The sequence below is a fragment of the Heteronotia binoei genome, chromosome 7 (genome assembly GCF_032191835.1).
Source record: "Heteronotia binoei isolate CCM8104 ecotype False Entrance Well chromosome 7, APGP_CSIRO_Hbin_v1, whole genome shotgun sequence".
NCBI classification, from domain to species: domain Eukaryota; kingdom Metazoa; phylum Chordata; class Lepidosauria; order Squamata; family Gekkonidae; genus Heteronotia; species Heteronotia binoei.
The window spans coordinates 81,754,722-81,772,819 of NC_083229.1; the positions used below are offsets into that span (position 1 = coordinate 81,754,722).

The window sequence follows — 18,098 nt, forward strand, 5'->3', positions numbered from 1 at the left end:
GAATTTTATCTCAAGATTCAAGGAAGAAGCAGATGTTGGGGAACATCCCCAAGCCAGACACCATGTTAAGGACTACTGATTTATTCTCTGGATCCATATAATTCACAAAACTGAACTTGTAGGAACATTAGAAGAGCCCTGTAAGAACATACCAAAGAACAAGTGTCTTATTTCCAGCAATGACCAGCTAGCTACCTCTGAGAGGTTCATATCTGATAGATCTTAGCGGGGATTTTTTTCTGGAAAAAGGAGTACCGAAACCCTCAAGAGAGGGAAATGGAGAAATACACAGGATTATATAAAACAATATTATTTCCATGTGCCATGGATCTACCTCTACTTTAAAGGACTTTCCAAACTTTAGACATGCCACCAACTTCCCTAGTTCTTTTTTGGGTCTTGCTTTTTGTACTTGATGGCATTGAAGCCACCATGTTTTAACATAACTTTGTTGGATCAAAGACTAAGACAGGTCCAACAGTTATTATAAACAACAATGTTATGGTTTTTACTGACAAGAAGGACCTTTTTGGAGTGACAAAATCCCCTTTGACACTCACTGGAGGAAATAGCTGTTGTCTTAGTGAGGTTCCCTGTGATGTCTGGCTGCTTCCCTGCTCACCTGCAGCCACTACTTATTTTTCAAATTTTATTTTAAAAATTTTGTGACACAAGTGATGTCATGCTCCTCTGGTGCCCCTCATGAACTTTTAAAGTTTTTTTTTTTTTTTAGAATTTTGTTTCCACAGAGGTTTTGAAACTCCATTCCACTCTGCTTCCCCAGAAAAAAAAGCCCTGGTTCCTAGTAATAAACTTAAAAATTTGCTTACATTCTAAGTGATACATGATGCTTGGGCAATAGCTCTTTCTAGAAGAGAAAAAGAAGGCATTAGCAAATTCTGCTTAACCAAATAGGAAATGAGGAAAACTAGTGGCAAAAACTTTCAAGATGAATTGAGATTTCTGATTTTAAGTTGTGTTCATTTTATAAACTGGTTCTTTTTCTGTGTCTAGCTTGCATCCAAATCTGCAACAAAAGTGACCATGGATATTTCTGCTATCTTTATATACAGACATTTGTATGGTACATTCTACATTTCACAAAACTCCCATGTATGTAAAAATGCATGGTCTGTTTTTCATTTTGATTTAAGTGTGATTCTATGCAGAACATTATGCTGTGGTAGGAAGCCTTAATTTGTGTCAGTTAATCAGTTAAGTACAAAATTAGGAGTTGTATGCAGACATGTATTACTTCCTCACAACCTCAAATTGATTCTTAGAATGAGCAGTCAAGAGTAGAAAAGTGACACTAGGGTCGAGATCAGACGCACATAAACTGACGAGATGGGCATGGATGAAAGCCAAATGCATGTCAGATTTTATGCGGTTGTCCAAACATCAGCATCTGGCAATGGTCGTTGGCTCGTTCATGTCCCAGACTGCCACGACTGAGACGCGGACTTTTTTGATAGTACATTAAATCCGGAATAAGAATGCTTCTGACGACTCCCGCGCGTACTTTCTATGTTTGAACGCTCCATTGTAGCCGACTCGTTGCAAGTGCACATCCGCTTCCCTGCGAGAGCCCACTCCAAATGATATCATTGCTCCAGTAATTGTTGACTCAGCCTTCCAAACTTCTGAGGTCGGTAAAATATGTACCTAGCTTGGTGGGGTGGGGGGAGTATAGATGACTGGGGAAGGCAATGGCAAACCACCCCGTAAAAGGTCTGCCATGAAAACTTTGTGAAAGCAGCGTCACCCCAGAGTCAAAAACGACTGTTGCTTGCATAGGGGACCTTTCCTAAATGGGGGGTATGGGAGGCAGATCGCCCACCTTTGCTGTCTCCCTGCCAGGCAGAGAGACAGCAAAGAGAGTTGCCGTGCTCCCCCCCATTTAAAAACCACGTCAGGGTGTTTAAATGGAGGGGGGAGGAAGATCCCCCACCTTTGCTGTCTCCCCGCCAGGCAGAGAGACAGCAAAGAGAGTTGCCGTGCTCCCCCCCCACATTTAAACACCACGTCGAGGTGTTTAAATGGGGGGGCAGATCGCCCACCTTTTCTGGCACCTTTTTTTTAAAGCACCAAGCACAATATCCCACGTACTGCGCTTGAGCGAGTGTGGAATGCCATCTCAAAAAATGAGGTCCGGTTGAGTCCTCTGATCAACCAGCGATGGGACCAACGCTGCTTAGAACTGAAGGATGGAGGGATGTCTGATCAGGAAATTCGTTGTAAAAAAGCTGTGGGGTATAATAGCGACGGGTTAGGGATGGATTTAATGGTGAGTGTGACCGCGGCCTAGGAGAGGGGATGGTTAACCCTTCACCAATGGCCGTTTTCCCCAGAACCGAAAGAAAGCAGCTGGTGGGGCGGGAGCAGTGTGTTGTGGAAAAAAAGCTGGGAAGGAAAGCATAAGCATTAACCCCGCTGTTCTGTTTCTCCTTGGAAGCTGTCTTTGGGTTAAAACAATGACTCTGGGGGAAAGCTACATGCAACCACAGGAAATGTCTTGCTTGATTCTGAGTTCCCATTTGTTGCCAATCCAGTCCTCAGCAGCCTGCTACTCTGGTAGAAGAGAAGCATACCAAATGCAACCCTTCATTCCCTGCAGGCAGAGTACCAGCAGCTCTTCCTGAGGACTGCCCCATCCACACATGGCTTATGTCGCAGTCATCTCATAGATGAGACCAACCAAGAAGAAAGAGGTTTGAAACCTGCACCTTAATATCCTTGGAATCATTCCCCCAGTGCCTCTTACATAAAACACTTCATATGTTAACCCAAACCATCTTCAAAGCTGCTTAAGCTAGAGTGAAAAATATGTTTCTATGGGGGACAAGAGTTGTACCTGACAATCATTTCTAGTGAATGAGAAATAGCATCAGTGCTATTTTCTTTGGTCTCTTTGCTCTAAATTTATTTTAAGGCAGTTAAAAAGACCAATGTAATAGGCAAAAATTTTGTACAAAAATACAAAAATTTAAAAGCTTTTAAAAGTATATTCTATATTACTGATCAGACTTGGACTATATATATTTATATATAAAATTTATATATATTTATAAATGTATATTTATATAATTTGCCTATAATGGGGATTTTATGAATTGGATGTTGTGTGTATGCAGTAGCTTCATATTGTTTTACTACAGTGGAAATGTTATGACTTTTAGCCAGCTTGGCATTGTCCTTTTCTGACCAGAACTATTTTTTTGTACTCTCCAGGGTTCAGGAGGATTAATAGCTGATTCAGTCCAATTGCATTTCCAACAAATACTTTTGTGCAACAGGTTCTAAAGCCCCTGAAAATTAGAAGACAAGGAGGACAATTTGTGCTGATGTTTGTTAATCAAAACCAGTTCTCAGTGCTCCCTCTTTTGGTCAGGTGATGATTCACTCCCAGAGGATTTCTTTTGTTTTTGTCTTTAAAGAAATAGTCATTTTCATGTTGAAATTCACAGCCTGTTACAATCCTGAAGGCTGAGCTAGAGTGGAAAAGGAAAACAACACATTAAACTCCTAGGAAAGTAAAACGTTTTTAAAACCCACATATTCAGGAGACATTTTTCTAAACACTACTTTCTTGCCCCCCCACCACATTTGTTGAAATGATGAAAACTTGGGAGGTAGGCATGTGACCACAAGAATTACCTTATAAGGAAAGTTTACTATTATACCTACAAATTATTCCCTGCAAAGGTTTCCCCCATGCCATTTTACCTAAGTCAGGTTTAGTTTCCCTATTAGGGGAATATTAATTTAATAAAAATAGGAGAAATCATGGTGGGGGTGTATTAAGAGTTCCTTACCCACCCACTAATTGTCCCTCCATCCAGATTATTATGAGATAAATGCAGTTGTGAGGCAGCATAATGTAGACTGATACCAAGGAGACTCAAGTTCAAATCCTGACTTAGCCATGAAGTCCACTGAGTGGACAGTCGTCTCTCAGTTTAAAGTTTTGCACTACTGTTATGAGGATAAAGTGGTTAGGGGAAGGACCACGTGCAAGGCATTCAGCTCCTTCATGGGATAAAAATATTAGCGTTCTCAGCCTTGTTTAACTTGTGGGCATTTTTACCCTTCTGAAATATAGTCCCGACTATATTAGAAAATATTAGAAAATGACTGCCATGAACATGATGTCCATCAAAAATGTTGGGAGGCTCTTAGCTTAGAGATAGCTGCTTTTTTGGCTCCTGGGTTTTTCTGAAGCCCCTCCTGCTTCAAGGAGATGGGGGAAATATAATCATTTTGGGGAAGAGATCCTGTTTTGTTTCATTTTCCAGAGAAAATGAAGGGCTTGGTCCCTTGTGTGACTACACTTTGAGGTTACCAAACCAAGAGTCGTGTGATCTATGATCAAACTAGAGGTACAACTGGTAACATGGTGAACAGGATTAGATCAGCAAGACAATCAGCAGGTGAGGCCTAACCCCAAGATCCTGGTTTTTTCTGTACAAGATTTCCTTGATTTTATCCTCAAGAAACAAGTGTGTGCTATGGTATCTATTTGGGATCACTCTGAGGCTGACAATCAATAGAGAGTGTTGGAATCTCCTTAACTTGTAGAATGTAGTTCCATGCTAAGGTTTCCTGGGAGTAAGTCTCCCTGAGTAAAATGGGACTTACTTCTCAACAGATCTACTTAGGATTGTTTCCTAAGAAAGTTTACTCAGATGTTACTCAAATAGGGTTGCCAAGTCCAATTCAAGAAATATCTGGGGACTTTGGGGGTAGAGCCAGGAGATTTTGGAGGTGGATCCAGGAGACATTGGGGATGGAGCCAGGAGCAAGGGTGTGACAAGCATAATTGAACTCCAAGGGAGTTCTGGCCATCACATTTAAAGGGACAGTACACGTTTTTAAATGCCTTCCTTCCATAGGAAACAATGGATAGGACACCTTTTTGGGGGGCTCCTTCATTTTGAAACTTGGGGGGTACTTTTGGGGAGAGGCACTAGATGCTATACTGAAAGTTTGGTGCATCTACCTCAAAAAACAGTGCCCCCCCCAGAGCCCCCGATACCTCCAGATCAATTCCCCATTATACCCTATGAAAACATAAGAACATTACAGAAGCCATGTTGGATCAGGCCAATGGCCCATCCAGTCTAACACTCTGTATCACACAGTGGCCAATACACACACAAACAGTGGCTAATAGCCACTGATGGAACTCTGCTCCATATTTTTATCCAATCCCCTCTTGAAGCTGGCGATGCTTGTAGCCGCCACCACCTCCTGTGGCAGTGAATTCCACATGTTAATCACCCTTTGGGTGAAGAAGTACTTCCTTTTATCCGTTCTAACCTGACTGCTCAGCAATTTCATTGAATGCCCAAGAGTTCTTGTATTGTGAGAAAGGGAGAAAAGGACTTCTTTCTCTACTTTCTCCATCCCATGCATAGTCTTGTAAACCTCTATCATGTCATCCCGCAGTCGATGTTTCTCCAAGCTAAAGAGCCCCAAGCGTTTTAACCTTTCTTCATAGGGAAAGTGTTCCAAACCTTTAATCATTCTAGTTGCCCTTTTCTGCAGTTTTTCCAATGCTATAATATCCTTTTTGAGGTGTGGTGACCAGAATTGCACACAGTATTTCCAATGAGACCGCACCATCGATTTATACAGGGGCATTATGATACTGGCTGATTTGTTTTCAATTCCCTTCCTAATAATTCCCAGCATGGCGTTGGCCTTTTTTTATTGCAATCGCACACTGTCTTGACATTTTCAGTGAGTTATCTACCACAACCCCAAGATCTCTCTCTTGGTCAGTCTCTGCCAATTCACAACCCATCAACTTGTATTTGTAGCTGAGATTTGATCTCCACATAGGGAATAATGAAGTGCCCACAGGGTGTGCATTCGGTTCGGCCGAACTGAAGAAACCTCTGAATCACCCCTGATTCGGAAGTATATGGCACTGTATACTTCCAAATCCAATTGGAAGCCATTATACGGCTCCCCGCATACTTCCAAATGAATATTCGGAAGTATATGGAAGTCCATAGAAAAGGCGGGAAAGGAGTTTCTGCAGCCTCATGGGAGCTGCTTGCCTCCTTTCCTGCCTTTGGAAGCCTTTTCCCGCCTCTCCCATAGCCTCCCTGGGATCAGGGAGGGAGGGGGAGAGGAGCCCCAGCAGCCAATCCAAAGCATGCATTTGCAAAATAAATTGCAAATGCATGCTTTGCAGGGCTGTTGTGTAGCTGATGGCTGGGCTAATCCCCCAGCCATCAGCAACATTGTTGTTCTTTTGTTTACTTGGGTATCCAAGTAAACAGTGTTCTCTGGCCAATCACAGAGCAGTGGTATTTTTTGAAACTGCTCTGTGTAGGGCCAGAGAACCTTTTTAAGGAGTCTGCCTGGCTGGACTCCATTCCATTGCTGCTCGGTTGGTGTTGGTGTGAGAGAGAGATTGTGCTGCGCTGGCCCTTGGCCTCAGCTGCTGCTGCTCTCTCTCAGCCTTGCCTGACCTGCCTGGATAAGAGAAGACATCTAAGGTAAGACAGTCTTGGGGTTCTTGTTTTTATTTTAGTTAGTAAAAGGCCTTTTTAAGACTCAGAGTCCCTTTACTTATCCAGATTTGAGTGGGTGGGTACTGGGTAGCTTATTTGGGGTTAGGGGGTTCTACTGGGGTGGGGGCCTGGGGTGGAAGCACTGACAATTTGCCTATATCTTACTTTAGTGAGAGGACTTTTAAAAGTGCACTGTCCTTTTACTTTTCCTGATTTAGGTGGCTTGGATTTCTTGGGGTTAGGGTGAAGGTTTTTTGGGGGGAGGGGTTGGTAAAATTCCTGTATTGTTAAAAGTCAAGTTTTTTACTGTTTTAAAAAGGATTCTGTGTTCGATATGTTGCTGCTGTGTTGTGCAGCTGTTGTTCCTTTTCTCTTCTATTTCTGATTCTTGGGGGGGGGGAGCTGTTTGGTCTAATTTTCATTGTTAAAAAAGGTTACTTTTTAACAGTTGAGTTTGTTGGCCTTTTCTCAGTGATTTGGATCTGTTGCTGTTGGTTTTGCATCGTGTCCTGTTGTCCCTTTTCCTGATTCTGGTTTTTTTTGGGGGGAGGGTGTTGTTGACTGATTTGGCCTGAGGTTTTTTATTGTTGAAAAGGTCACTTTTTTTTAGTTTCTTGGCCTTTTCTCAGTTATCTGTTTGGATCTGTTGTTGTTTGGACCGCTTCTCTTGTTTGAGAGTTATGTTGTTTGGGGCAGGGCTGGAGAGCTGGCATCTGTAGATAGTGTGTTCTGTGGCAGGGAAGCTGGCATCTGGGTGAGAGACCCAGAACCAGCATGCTTGTTGTGCTTGGCTAGCTCTCCCTGCATTGTTCGGGGCAGGGCTGGAGAGTTGGCATCTGGGTGAGAGATCCAGAACCAGCATGCTTGTTGTGCTTGGCTAGCTCTCCCTGCATTGTTCGGGGCAGGGCTGGAGAGCTGGCATCTGGGTTTGTTGTAGCCAGATCTGCAGAGCAGGCCTTGAGCAGATTGTGTTTTGTGTGGCAGTGACATTGGCAACTGGGTTTATATTGGTTCCAGGCCAGCAAGGTTCATAGAGTAGATAGGTGGATGTAGTGCATTTGGGTCCTAGCGAGATTCTCTGGTGTGAAGTTAGGTTTGGCTTTGGATGCCCCAAGAATCAGACCCTCTGGCCCAACCTTTTTGGCACTTGGGGGTTTTGTAGGGGAGAGTCCCCTGCAGGTTCCCTGCAGTTTTGGGGGCTCTCCCTCAAACCCCCTGCCTCCCAGTACATTCGGAAATAGCAGTACATCTACTGTATATACAGCTATTCCGAGTACTGGTATTCGGAAATATATGGTATTCCTAATATTTTGGCCCCATATATTTCTAAATCAGATTATTTCCCTTTTTTTGCACACCTCTAGGTGACTCACTGCCCAGCAGACATTTCCCTCATCCCCCTCACCCCCCGTTTCTGGCGACTCTGAAGCAAGGGATTGGCATCTCTACTCATGAGTTGCTGCCAACTTTCTTCAAAGTAACACAGACACACCATCCCAAGAGGAAGCCTTTCCAATCGGAGACTGAAGCCTACAGAGGTGGAAAGTCACATGGTGGCTGTGGGGGCAGGGCTTTCCCCGCCAGCCAGCTGACTGGAGGCGGGAAGGAGCCTGGGAAAGCGGAAGAACCCCCGCTGGGACCTGGGGATTGGCAAGCCTATACTCAAAGCATTACTGACAAAGGAAAATACCATTTTCCCTTTTAGCAACAACAATTAAAACTGGGAAGGATACTCCTGTACTACACAGTGTAGTTGCATGAGAGCATCTGGCTACCAATCCTAGATCTACTGTTATCAAAGCATGTGTATCTTGGCATTTTATGAGGTAACCCTGAGTTGTTAAGGACACCAAGCTGACTGTTACCTAGCTTAACATACTGATTAGCTTACCTTTGTTCACCTCTTGTTCACAAATAAAATTATTTAAATCTTCACAGTGAAAGTCATTCCACAGGCCAGCATGGATCAACCCAGCACAGTCTTCACCTGGTCCATGCCCATGGTTCCAGTTATCAGGCTGCCCGGTCTTCCAGTTTCTTTCAGCAAAAGAAATAATAGATTATGATGTAACAAACAGCAAACCATTATGTGATGCTGCAACAGAAGTGAAGCAAAAGCAAAACAAAACTCCCAGCTCTGTTCTGAATACAAAATATACTCCCTGACATGACATTTCTTGGAAATAGAAAACAGCTGGGCTGCAGAAAGGGAATCAGTTCAACTAGCCACTATGGTTTAATGGCCTAAAATTAAAAATATGTGCTTTGTTTTATTTGGGGATGCTCATGGATATGAAAGGGGTATGAACAATCCATGGGGCTGCATTTGATTGTTTAACAACTTCAGATTAGCTACTGAGATATAAAGATGTCTTCTTGTTAAATTTACATCTCCACCTTCAAATCAAAACAAAGCCAACAGTTTCTTGTTATCAAGTACAAAGAAACAGGCAAAACAGAGAGTATTAAAATATGACAAACTGAATTCACATTAATATGTTACCATTCAATAAAAACTGACCTGTGGCAGTAGCTGGGTACTATATTTATTTATAAGTACCCCCAAGCAACTGTTATAGTTTGTAGGGTAGAACAGGATACAAATAGGAATCAGTCAATCAATCAAATTACTTTAGAAGGAAAGATAAATAATCTATCATTATACATTATAATTTTGGTAGTGAATGGATAGTCATAAAGTTTTTAAAGTCTTTATGGTTTAGAGATGAACTGAAGAGACCTTGTTTGATAGACCCACAATCTCTTGTTTTCATTTAATAAATAAAATGTGCTTCCCTCAGATCTTTAAAAGCTCATTTTTCTTGAAGAAGCAGGTTGTCAAGCACAAGAAATTTGTGGTTACTGTCTGAAAAGGATCCATAATGAATATGCCTGCCTTATTCAAGGGGGCTGAATGAAACTGTGGGATTCTGGAATGGAACTTTCCAGAAGTAGCAATTTAAGTCCAGCTGAGTTGACTGACAGTGTGGCGGTCAGAAGGGTTACAATATTAGGTAAACATGGAGAAACTGAACAGTGCAGCATCAAAAACTACAGACTTCTACTCAACATTTTGTTTGAGGGAAAAAATAACATAAAATGAAAATGTAATATACCAGATTCATACAGCAGTCCCAGATATAGCATATTGCACACTTTATGGGTCACATATTACAAATAACAGTGATCTGTACCATTTAGGTCAATATAGGGGCAGCCCCAGATGCCTGGTCTTCTGATATTAAAAATGCTGGCAAATTTCCACCCTCTTATATTTATACTGCATTCACATTTGGATTTATGTGAGATTGGCTGAAATATCATGTCAGTAGAGGGCTGGGGTAGCACAAGTAGGCACTAATTTTTTGGGGGGAGGGGCAGGAAGGAAAAGCCTCACTCAACATATAATAATAATAATAATAATAATAGTAATAATAATAATAATAATAATAATAATAATAATAATAATAATAATAATAATAATAATAATAATAGCTTTTATTTCTATCCCGCCCTCCCCGCCTAAGCGGCTCAGGGCGGCTAACAACAGCTCATACGTTAACATAAATAATAAAACTTTGGATTTAACAATTAAAATTAAACATATAAAAACCAGTTAGTTAAATTAAAATACATAATTTATGTTACACTATATGTATATATATATCTGGCAGCAATAAGACTGTTCTGGCGCTGGTTCTGCCAGTTTAGATAATATTATAGATGGCGGTTCTTTGTACCAGGCAACTCAGCAGTCGATGTCATTATAGGCTTGTCTAAAAAGGGCGGTCTTGCAGGCCCAGTGGAACTGGTCAAGGTTCCGCAGGGCCCGCACTTCCTCCGGAAGCTGGTTCCACAGTGCAGGTGCTGCAACTGAAAATTTTTAAGAATACTTGAGGACTACTGCCCACTAGAGATGTAAAAATTCAGGAAATTTTGAAGCTTGGAAAAACCCCCAGATTTTTTTCCCGTTTTTTTCCGGGAAAAAAACGGAAATTTTTGTAAAAATTGAAAAAAATGCTACACTAGCACCTCTTTTTTCTTTTCCAGACAAAGTCATTCTGTTACTTTAGGAACATAAAATATGATTAGGGATAATTTTACTTGGCATGAAATTATCACAACTAGCATATTAAAAATATACTGTATCCAAACAATTATTACAAACAGAATTTACTTTTTAAACAATATTTATTTGTAATTGTAACAAACAGAGCAACAATTTCCTGAGCTGTTCACTAGTTTATGTGGAACAGACAAAAAAAACTCCACAAAACATTTTTTAAAAATCCAGAAGTAACAATTATTCATATTTCCTCTCCACAGTATTAAATAAAAATTAAAAAAAACCCATTCTCATAAAAAGAATTGAAGAGGGGGGAAGTGTATAGAAGGGAGTGTGGGACTAAGTTTCAATGAATGGGCACAGAAATTAGAATCATCTGATACCATACATATCTTTTAGAAATGATTTGGAAAATATTTGAACACCTTGTCTTAAAATATTTTATTCATCATGTTAAAATAAAATGTTCCATAATCAATTTTTTCCTTTTTTTCAATTTTCCCAATTTTTTTGGAAAAAGCAAAAAAGGCTTAAGGAAAAAACCAGAAAAAAATGCCCCCCCCCCCGATTTTTTCTGTTTTTTTTCCAGGCCTTCACATTTCTACTGCCCACACAGGTACCAACCTCCAGGTATTGGTTGGAGATCTTCTGGGACTGCAATTGATCTCCAGGTGACAGAGATCAGTTCACTTGGAGAAAATGACACATTGGAAGGTGGACTCTATGGCACTATACCTCACAGAAATCCCTCCCCTCCCCAAATCCCACTGTCCTCAGGTTCCATCTCCCAAATCTTCTGGTATTTCTCTACTTGGAGCCGGCAACCCTATGCCCACACCACACTTTCCTGACACAAGCACCATGTACAGAGAGGTCAGAGACAAATTTTTGTATTGGCCCACAAGTGCTTTGCATTCTTTGAAGTTCAACACACATAATCTAAGATGTTCCTGACATACTTTGTCTCCTGCCTTGGTAAAACCTGGGCACAACGTGTCTACCAAGGAGGAGAATGAACATAACAAGAATTATTTTTTTTCCTGGCAAAGGAAGATGTTTTGGATTTTCATGAGTAATTAAATGCAAATGATACTGATATATGGAGATACACTGTTTCAATGTACAGAGTCAATCAGACACTTCCAGAGGTTTGATCAGGGTAAAATAGTGAATTTGTCAAGTGGTATTTTTGAAAGATCTAGTTCAGTGCCAATATGGAAGTGAAACTGCGTGATAAGAAGAGCAGTGTACTTCAGCTCAGTGGGAAAGATGGCTCCTGCATTTGCTCAGGATTGGCCTGCAGCACAACAACGTACACCCCAAGCTCAGTTTAAAGGCATTTGGCTCTGACTGAACATCCAGTTAGCTCTAACAGAAAAATAGAAAAGTTGCAATTCTGTCCTATATCTGATACAATCTAGGGTGGCCAGACCGTCCCGGTCTCCCGGGACATTCCCGGATCTGGCCACCCAATCCCGGATCCCGGGCTGCCTATACCGGGACCATTAAAGGTCCCGGTTTAGGCAGCCCCGGAGCCGGTGGGCCGCGGGCGCGGGCGGGGAAGGCGGGGAGTGAGGGAGGGAGCGTCCCTGCGCCTGCGCAGGGCCCCTGCGCACGCGCAGGGACGCTCCCACCCTAACTCCCCGCCTTCCCCGCCCGCGCGCGGGGCCCGGCGGCAGTGGTGGAGGCCTCTCCGTGGCCTCCGCTGGTCGCTGGAAGCCCTCCAGAGACTCTGGAGGGCCTCCAGCGACCAGCGGAGGCCGCGGAGAGGCCGCGGGGCACCCGGCGCTGGTCCCGGAAGGCCTTCCAGAGCCTCTGGAAGGCCTTCGGGGACCAGCGCCGGCCAGCGAAGGCTTCCCCGCGGCCTCCGCTGGTCCCTGGAGGCCCTCCAGAGTCTCTGGAGGGCCTCCAGGGACCAGCGGAGGCCGCGGGGAAGCCGCGGGGCACCCGGCGCTGGTCCCGGAAGGCCTTCCAGAGGCTCTGGAAGGCCTTCGGGGACCAGCGCCGGCCAGCGAAGGCTTCCCCGCGGCCTCCGCTGGTCCCTGGAGGCCCTCCAGAGTCTCTGGAGGGCCTCCAGGGACCAGCGGAGGCCGCGGGGAAGCCGCGGGGCACCCGGCGCTGGTCCCGGAAGGCCTTCCAGAGCCTCTGGAAGGCCTTCGGGGACCAGCGCCGGCCAGCGAAGGCTTCCCCGCGGCCTCCGCTGGTCCCTGGAGGCCCTCCAGAGTCTCTGGAGGGCCTCCAGGGACCAGCGGAGGCCGCGGGGAAGCCGCGGGGCACCCGGCGCTGGTCCCGGAAGGCCTTCCAGAGGCTCTGGAAGGCCTTCCGGGACCAGCGCCGGCCAGCGAAGGCTTCCCCGCGGCCTCCGCTGGTCCCTGGAGGCCCTCCAGAGTCTCTGGAGGGCCTCCAGGGACCAGCGGAGGCCGCGGGGAAGCCGCGGGGCACCCGGCGCTGGTCCCGGAAGGCCTTCCAGAGGCTCTGGAAGGCCTTCGGGGACCAGCGCCGGCCAGCGAAGGCTTCCCCGCGGCCTCCGCTGGTCCCTGGAGGCCCTCCAGAGTCTCTGGAGGGCCTCCAGGGACCAGCGGAGGCCGCGGGGAAGCCGCGGGGCACCCGGCGCTGGTCCCGGAAGGCCTTCCAGAGCCTCTGGAAGGCCTTCGGGGACCAGCGCCGGCCAGCGAAGGCTTCCCCGCGGCCTCCGCTGGTCCCTGGAGGCCCTCCAGAGTCTCTGGAGGGCCTCCAGGGACCAGCGGAGGCCGCGGGGAAGCCGCGGAGCAGCCGGCGCTGGTCCCTGGAGGCCTCCAGAGGCCAGCGCCGGTAGCGGAGAGGCCCGGCGCTGGTCCCTGGAGGCCTCCAGAGGCCAGCCCCGGCAGCTCCCTCCCTCCCTCGCCGTGAGGCCGCCGCCGGAGGACTCCCCGCCGCCGCCGCCGCTGGATCCGCCGCCCTGGAATAAGGTAAGGGGGCCGAAAGCGGGGGGGGGCGGGGGGCGGCCTTCCTTTCTTCCCTCCCTCCTCCCTCCCTCCCTTCCTTCCTTCCTTTCTTCCTTCCTTCCTTCCTTCCCTCACTCCCTTCCCTTCCTTCCTTCCTTCCTTCCCTCCCTCCCTCCTCCCTTTCTTCCTTCCTTCCCTCACTCCCTTCCCTTCCTTCCTTCCCTCCCTCCTCCCTCCCTTCCTTTCTTCCTTCCTTCCCTCCCTCCCTTGCCTTCCTTCCTTCCCTCCCTCCTCCCTTCCTTTCTTCCTTCCTTCCTTCCTTCCCTCCCTCCCCCCTTCCTTCCTTCCTTCCCTCCCTCCCTCCCTCCCCCTTCCTTCCTTCCTTCCTTCCCTCCCTCCCCCTTCCTTCCTTCCTTCCCTCCTTCCTTCCTTCCTTCCTTCCTTCCTTCCTTCCTTCCTTCCTTCCTTCCTTCCTTCCTTCCTTCCTTCCTTCCTTCCTTCCCTCCCTCCCTCCCTCCCTCCCTTCCTTCCTTCCCTCCCTCCCTTCTTCCTTTCTTCCCTTCTTCCCTTCCTCCCTTTCTCCCTTCCTTCCTTCCTTCCCTCCCTCCCTCCTTATGTTGTTATGTGATGCAGAGTGTTGGACTGGATGGGCCACTGGCCTGATCCAACAGGGCTTCTCTTATGTTCTTATGTGACGCAGAGTGTTGGACTGGATGGGCCACTGGCCTGATCCAACAGGGCTTCTCTTATGTTCTTATGTGATGCAGAGTGTTGGACTGGATGGGCCACTGGCCTGATCCAACAGGGCTTCTCTTATGTTCTTATGTGACGCAGAGTGTTGGACTGGATGGGCCACTGGCCTGATCCAACAGGGCTTCTCTTATGTTGTTATGTGATGCAGAGTGTTGGACTGGATGGGCCACTGGCCTGATCCAACAGGGCTTCTCTTATGTTGTTATGTGACGCAGAGTGTTGGACTGGATGGGCCACTGGCCTGATCCAACAGGGCTTCTCTTATGTTGTTATGTGATGCAGAGTGTTGGACTGGATGGGCCACTGGCCTGATCCAACAGGGCTTCTCTTATGTTATTATGTGACGCAGAGTGTTGGACTGGAGGGGCCACTGGCCTGATCCAACAGGGCTTCTCTTATGTGACAATACTGACTTTGGTGGACCCAAGCACTGATTCAGTGTAAGGGAGCTTTGTGTTTGTGTCTTCTAGTGCAATTTTGTTCTCAGATCCTGTATTTACTTCATCAGTATATGGGATAAGGCACTTTCTCAACTGTGCTGCATAATGCAGCCTATTTATTTTGTCCTGTTGGCTCTATCTGCGCCACCTTCATCACTTTCGGGGTGTGGATCCCCCAGTGGGGTGGTCTCGCGACTCCCTCCGCCGGCTGTTTCTGATAGCCCTGCGCCCCCTCTTTCATTTGATATGTGTCCCGTGCGGGTGCCACCCTCCCGCCGGGAGATGCCGCAAAATGAGCCCCCTTGAGGCTTATGGCAGCAGGGCTCGGGGGAAGCGAGCTAGACTGCTGTTCTTTTGAGGGGTTATAGAGTGTTTCGAGCCCGTCCCTGTGGCATCGGTCCCATCGTTGTGGGGCCCAGGGGGCCGGCGCAGCGGCACGCTGAAGCAGCCTGTCGGTCACTTCCAGGTTCCTGTCCTGCATCTTGACCGGTGTTATTAGTGACAGGCTGCTTCGGCGTGCCGCTGCGCCGGCCCCCTTGGTCCCACAACGATGGGACCGATGCCACAGGGACGGGCTCGAAACACTCTATAACCCCTCAAAAGAACAGCAGTCTAGCTCGCTTCCCCCGAGCCCTGCCGCCATAAGCCTCAAGGGGGCTCATTTTGCGGCATCTCCCGGCGGGAGGGTGGCACCCGCACGGGACACATATCAAATGAAAGAGGGGGCGCAGGGCTATCAGAAACAGTCAGCGGAGGGAGTCGGGAGACCACCCCACTGGGGGATCCACACCCCGAAAATGATGAAGGTGGCGCAGATAGAGCCAACAGAGCCAACAGGACAAAATAAATAGGCTGCATTATGCAGCACAGTTGAGAAAGTGCCTTATCCCATATACTGATGAAGTATATACAGGATTTGAGAACAAAATTGTTTCCGGCGGTGATATTTGGGGGATTTTTGGGGACGTCACAGGAAGTGCTGTGAAGTCACTTCCTGTTTCCGGCAGGTGACGCGGGGGAAATGATGTCACAGGAAGTGATGCCACTTCCTGTTTCCGGTGGTGGCATGACACCGGAAGTGACGTCACTTCCTGTTTCCGGCGGCGCACACGCGCTTCGCGCGCAGCGCGCACCCCCCCAGTGTCCCTGGCTGGCCTTCAGACATTATGGTCACCCTAATACAATCAGAAAGGAATATTATTTCATATAAAGTTATCATCTACTGTCTGACGCATGCCAACAAACAGACTTTTTAATGAACAGTTATAATACACATTAAAAGAAGAAAAGATATAAAACAAGGCCAAGGGGGAAGAAAGGCCTGATTTCCACCTCTGTTTTACAATAACATTTTAGAATGAATTTCTTGGCAAATAGTGTCACACTGTATGGTTCTATGATTCTTTTAGTCAATAGTCCATTTTCTTTTTGGCAAGGAAATGAACTCTTATAGCTTTATTGCTGTGAAAGGAGAAAGCATGAAAAAGCAGGAGGCAATAACCTTTCCAGATAAAGATTTGTTTTAAAAGGTTCCTGCAATATTTCCCATTTCAGGATCACAATCATATGGCGACAAATAAAGCAACAGCAAGTACAGTAGAAGAACATGTTCTTCCTACACTTACGTATATCCTGGTGAAGTTCCATCCAGCCACTGCCACTCATTTTCCCTCTCTGAGTCTGTGAGGCCAATCCAGAAGCTGCCTTTTCCAGTTATCTGTTTTTTTAGCCATTGCTGTGAACACAAGAAAGTACTGTAATGCATTTCAGAATATACAAGAGGTACCCATATGACTTTATTTGTTCTGAAGCCATGATCTGTTCTGAAAGTATGATCTGACCTGAGCAGTTACTTCACACCATCACTTTTTTTTTTAAAATGACTTTACAGGTCACATATTCTGCCGTCTGAAATGGGGGGTTCAGACATGCATTAATTTAATGTGATTTCTAAACATTTACTGACTGCTGAATATATAGATTTACTCCTCTGAAAAGTGGCACAACAATTTGAGGTGATGTTAAGCATATGCATATTCCACATGCAGATATGAATCAATCACCACTTGACACGACAGCTTCCAAGCAATGAACATGTAGCTGTGGGAACCAGTGCACAGTGTTCCCATCATCTGCTTCCATGATTTCCCCAGCTTTCAATAGCAATAAATATTGTATGCAGCAAAAACAGATATAATGGCCAAATAATAAGTGCAGAAATCTAGAAGAGGAATTGAATACAACAAAAACCCCTTTAATTTAATTGCTGGGGTCAGGGAACTAAGAAGGGAGGGACGGTGGCTCAGTGGTAGAGCATCTGCTTGGTAAGCAGAAGGTCCCAGATTCAATCCCCAGCATCTCCAACTAAAAAGGGTCCAGGCAAATAGGCAGGAAAAACCTCAGCTTGAGGCCCCAGAGAGCCGCTACCAGTCTGAGTAGACAATACTGACTTTGATGGACCGAGGGTCTGATTCAGTATAAGACAGCTTCGTATATTCATATGTTCAAGACAACTCACATCTTATTCTTTGTTCCTACTAGGTTGTGTTCATGCATTCATTACAAGAGGGGCAAAGAATGGGTGTCCACAGGTTTTCTGTTGCTTTTTGCATTCTCCTCATGGACAATACAGCACCAGCAGAAGGCATTAGGATGAGGCAGGCAACGGCAATTACTACCTGAGTGTGTTTTACAAGTCCTCAACTATTTTCTTTTGTGTACATGTAGCTTCCTTTGAAAATAACCCAGATTGTGACCAGTCTTAATAGAATCTAAAAGTTTTAATTATTTTTAGTTTTTATCTCAGACCTCCATAAGTCTGACAGGGCCAAGACACATGAACTGTGATTGATCTCTAAAAAATTTTTAAACTGAAAAGAAATACAGTACAACCTCTGGAAACTGCTGATATCTGGAGGAGTTCTGTGTGATGGTTGGGTGTTTTCTATCCTCTGTCTCCTAATTAAAATACCTTCCCCTTGACTGTTTTTGTCTTCCAGAATAAAAATTGCTCCCCCAACATTTGCCAACATGTGTGATTTTGATCAATTCACTGAGGGAAATGGTTAAACATCCCCTCCACCATCATTGTAGCATTTTGTGTTTTTCTAAAATGTTGCCAGGTGATGGAGGTCATAGGTAGGGGTATGCATTTGGGTTATCCAAGCCAGAACCAAAAAATACAAAGATACAGCCTTACAGCCAGTATACAGCCTTACCAAAAAATAAAAAAATACAGCCTCACCAGTATTTGGGAGTTGTTTTCTCAGCTGGATATAAGTTAAGGTATTTATCCAGCTATCAGATATTCTGGATTTGGGGGAATGGGCACCAGATAGCTGGTGTTAAAGGGTGTTTAAAGGGATTGCAGTCCCTTCCAGGTGCAGCTGCA

The 18,098-nt window shown here is 45.7% G+C and overlaps 1 protein-coding gene across 1 annotated transcript in view; it reads right to left on the reverse strand.

The window, feature by feature from the left end:
• Positions 1 to 2,806: 2,806 nt before the first annotated feature.
• COLEC12 (collectin subfamily member 12) overlaps positions 2,807 to 18,098 on the reverse strand; it is a 157,211-nt gene continuing 141,919 nt past the window's right edge. Inside the window, exons 8-10 of the mRNA XM_060243915.1 lie at positions 16,333 to 16,442; positions 8,416 to 8,561; positions 2,807 to 3,491 (exon numbers count right to left, since the gene is read on the reverse strand). Of these exons, the coding sequence (XP_060099898.1) occupies positions 3,472 to 3,491; positions 8,416 to 8,561; positions 16,333 to 16,442 (276 nt within the window). The 3' untranslated portion in view covers positions 2,807 to 3,471. The remainder of the gene's footprint in view (positions 3,492 to 8,415; positions 8,562 to 16,332; positions 16,443 to 18,098) is intronic.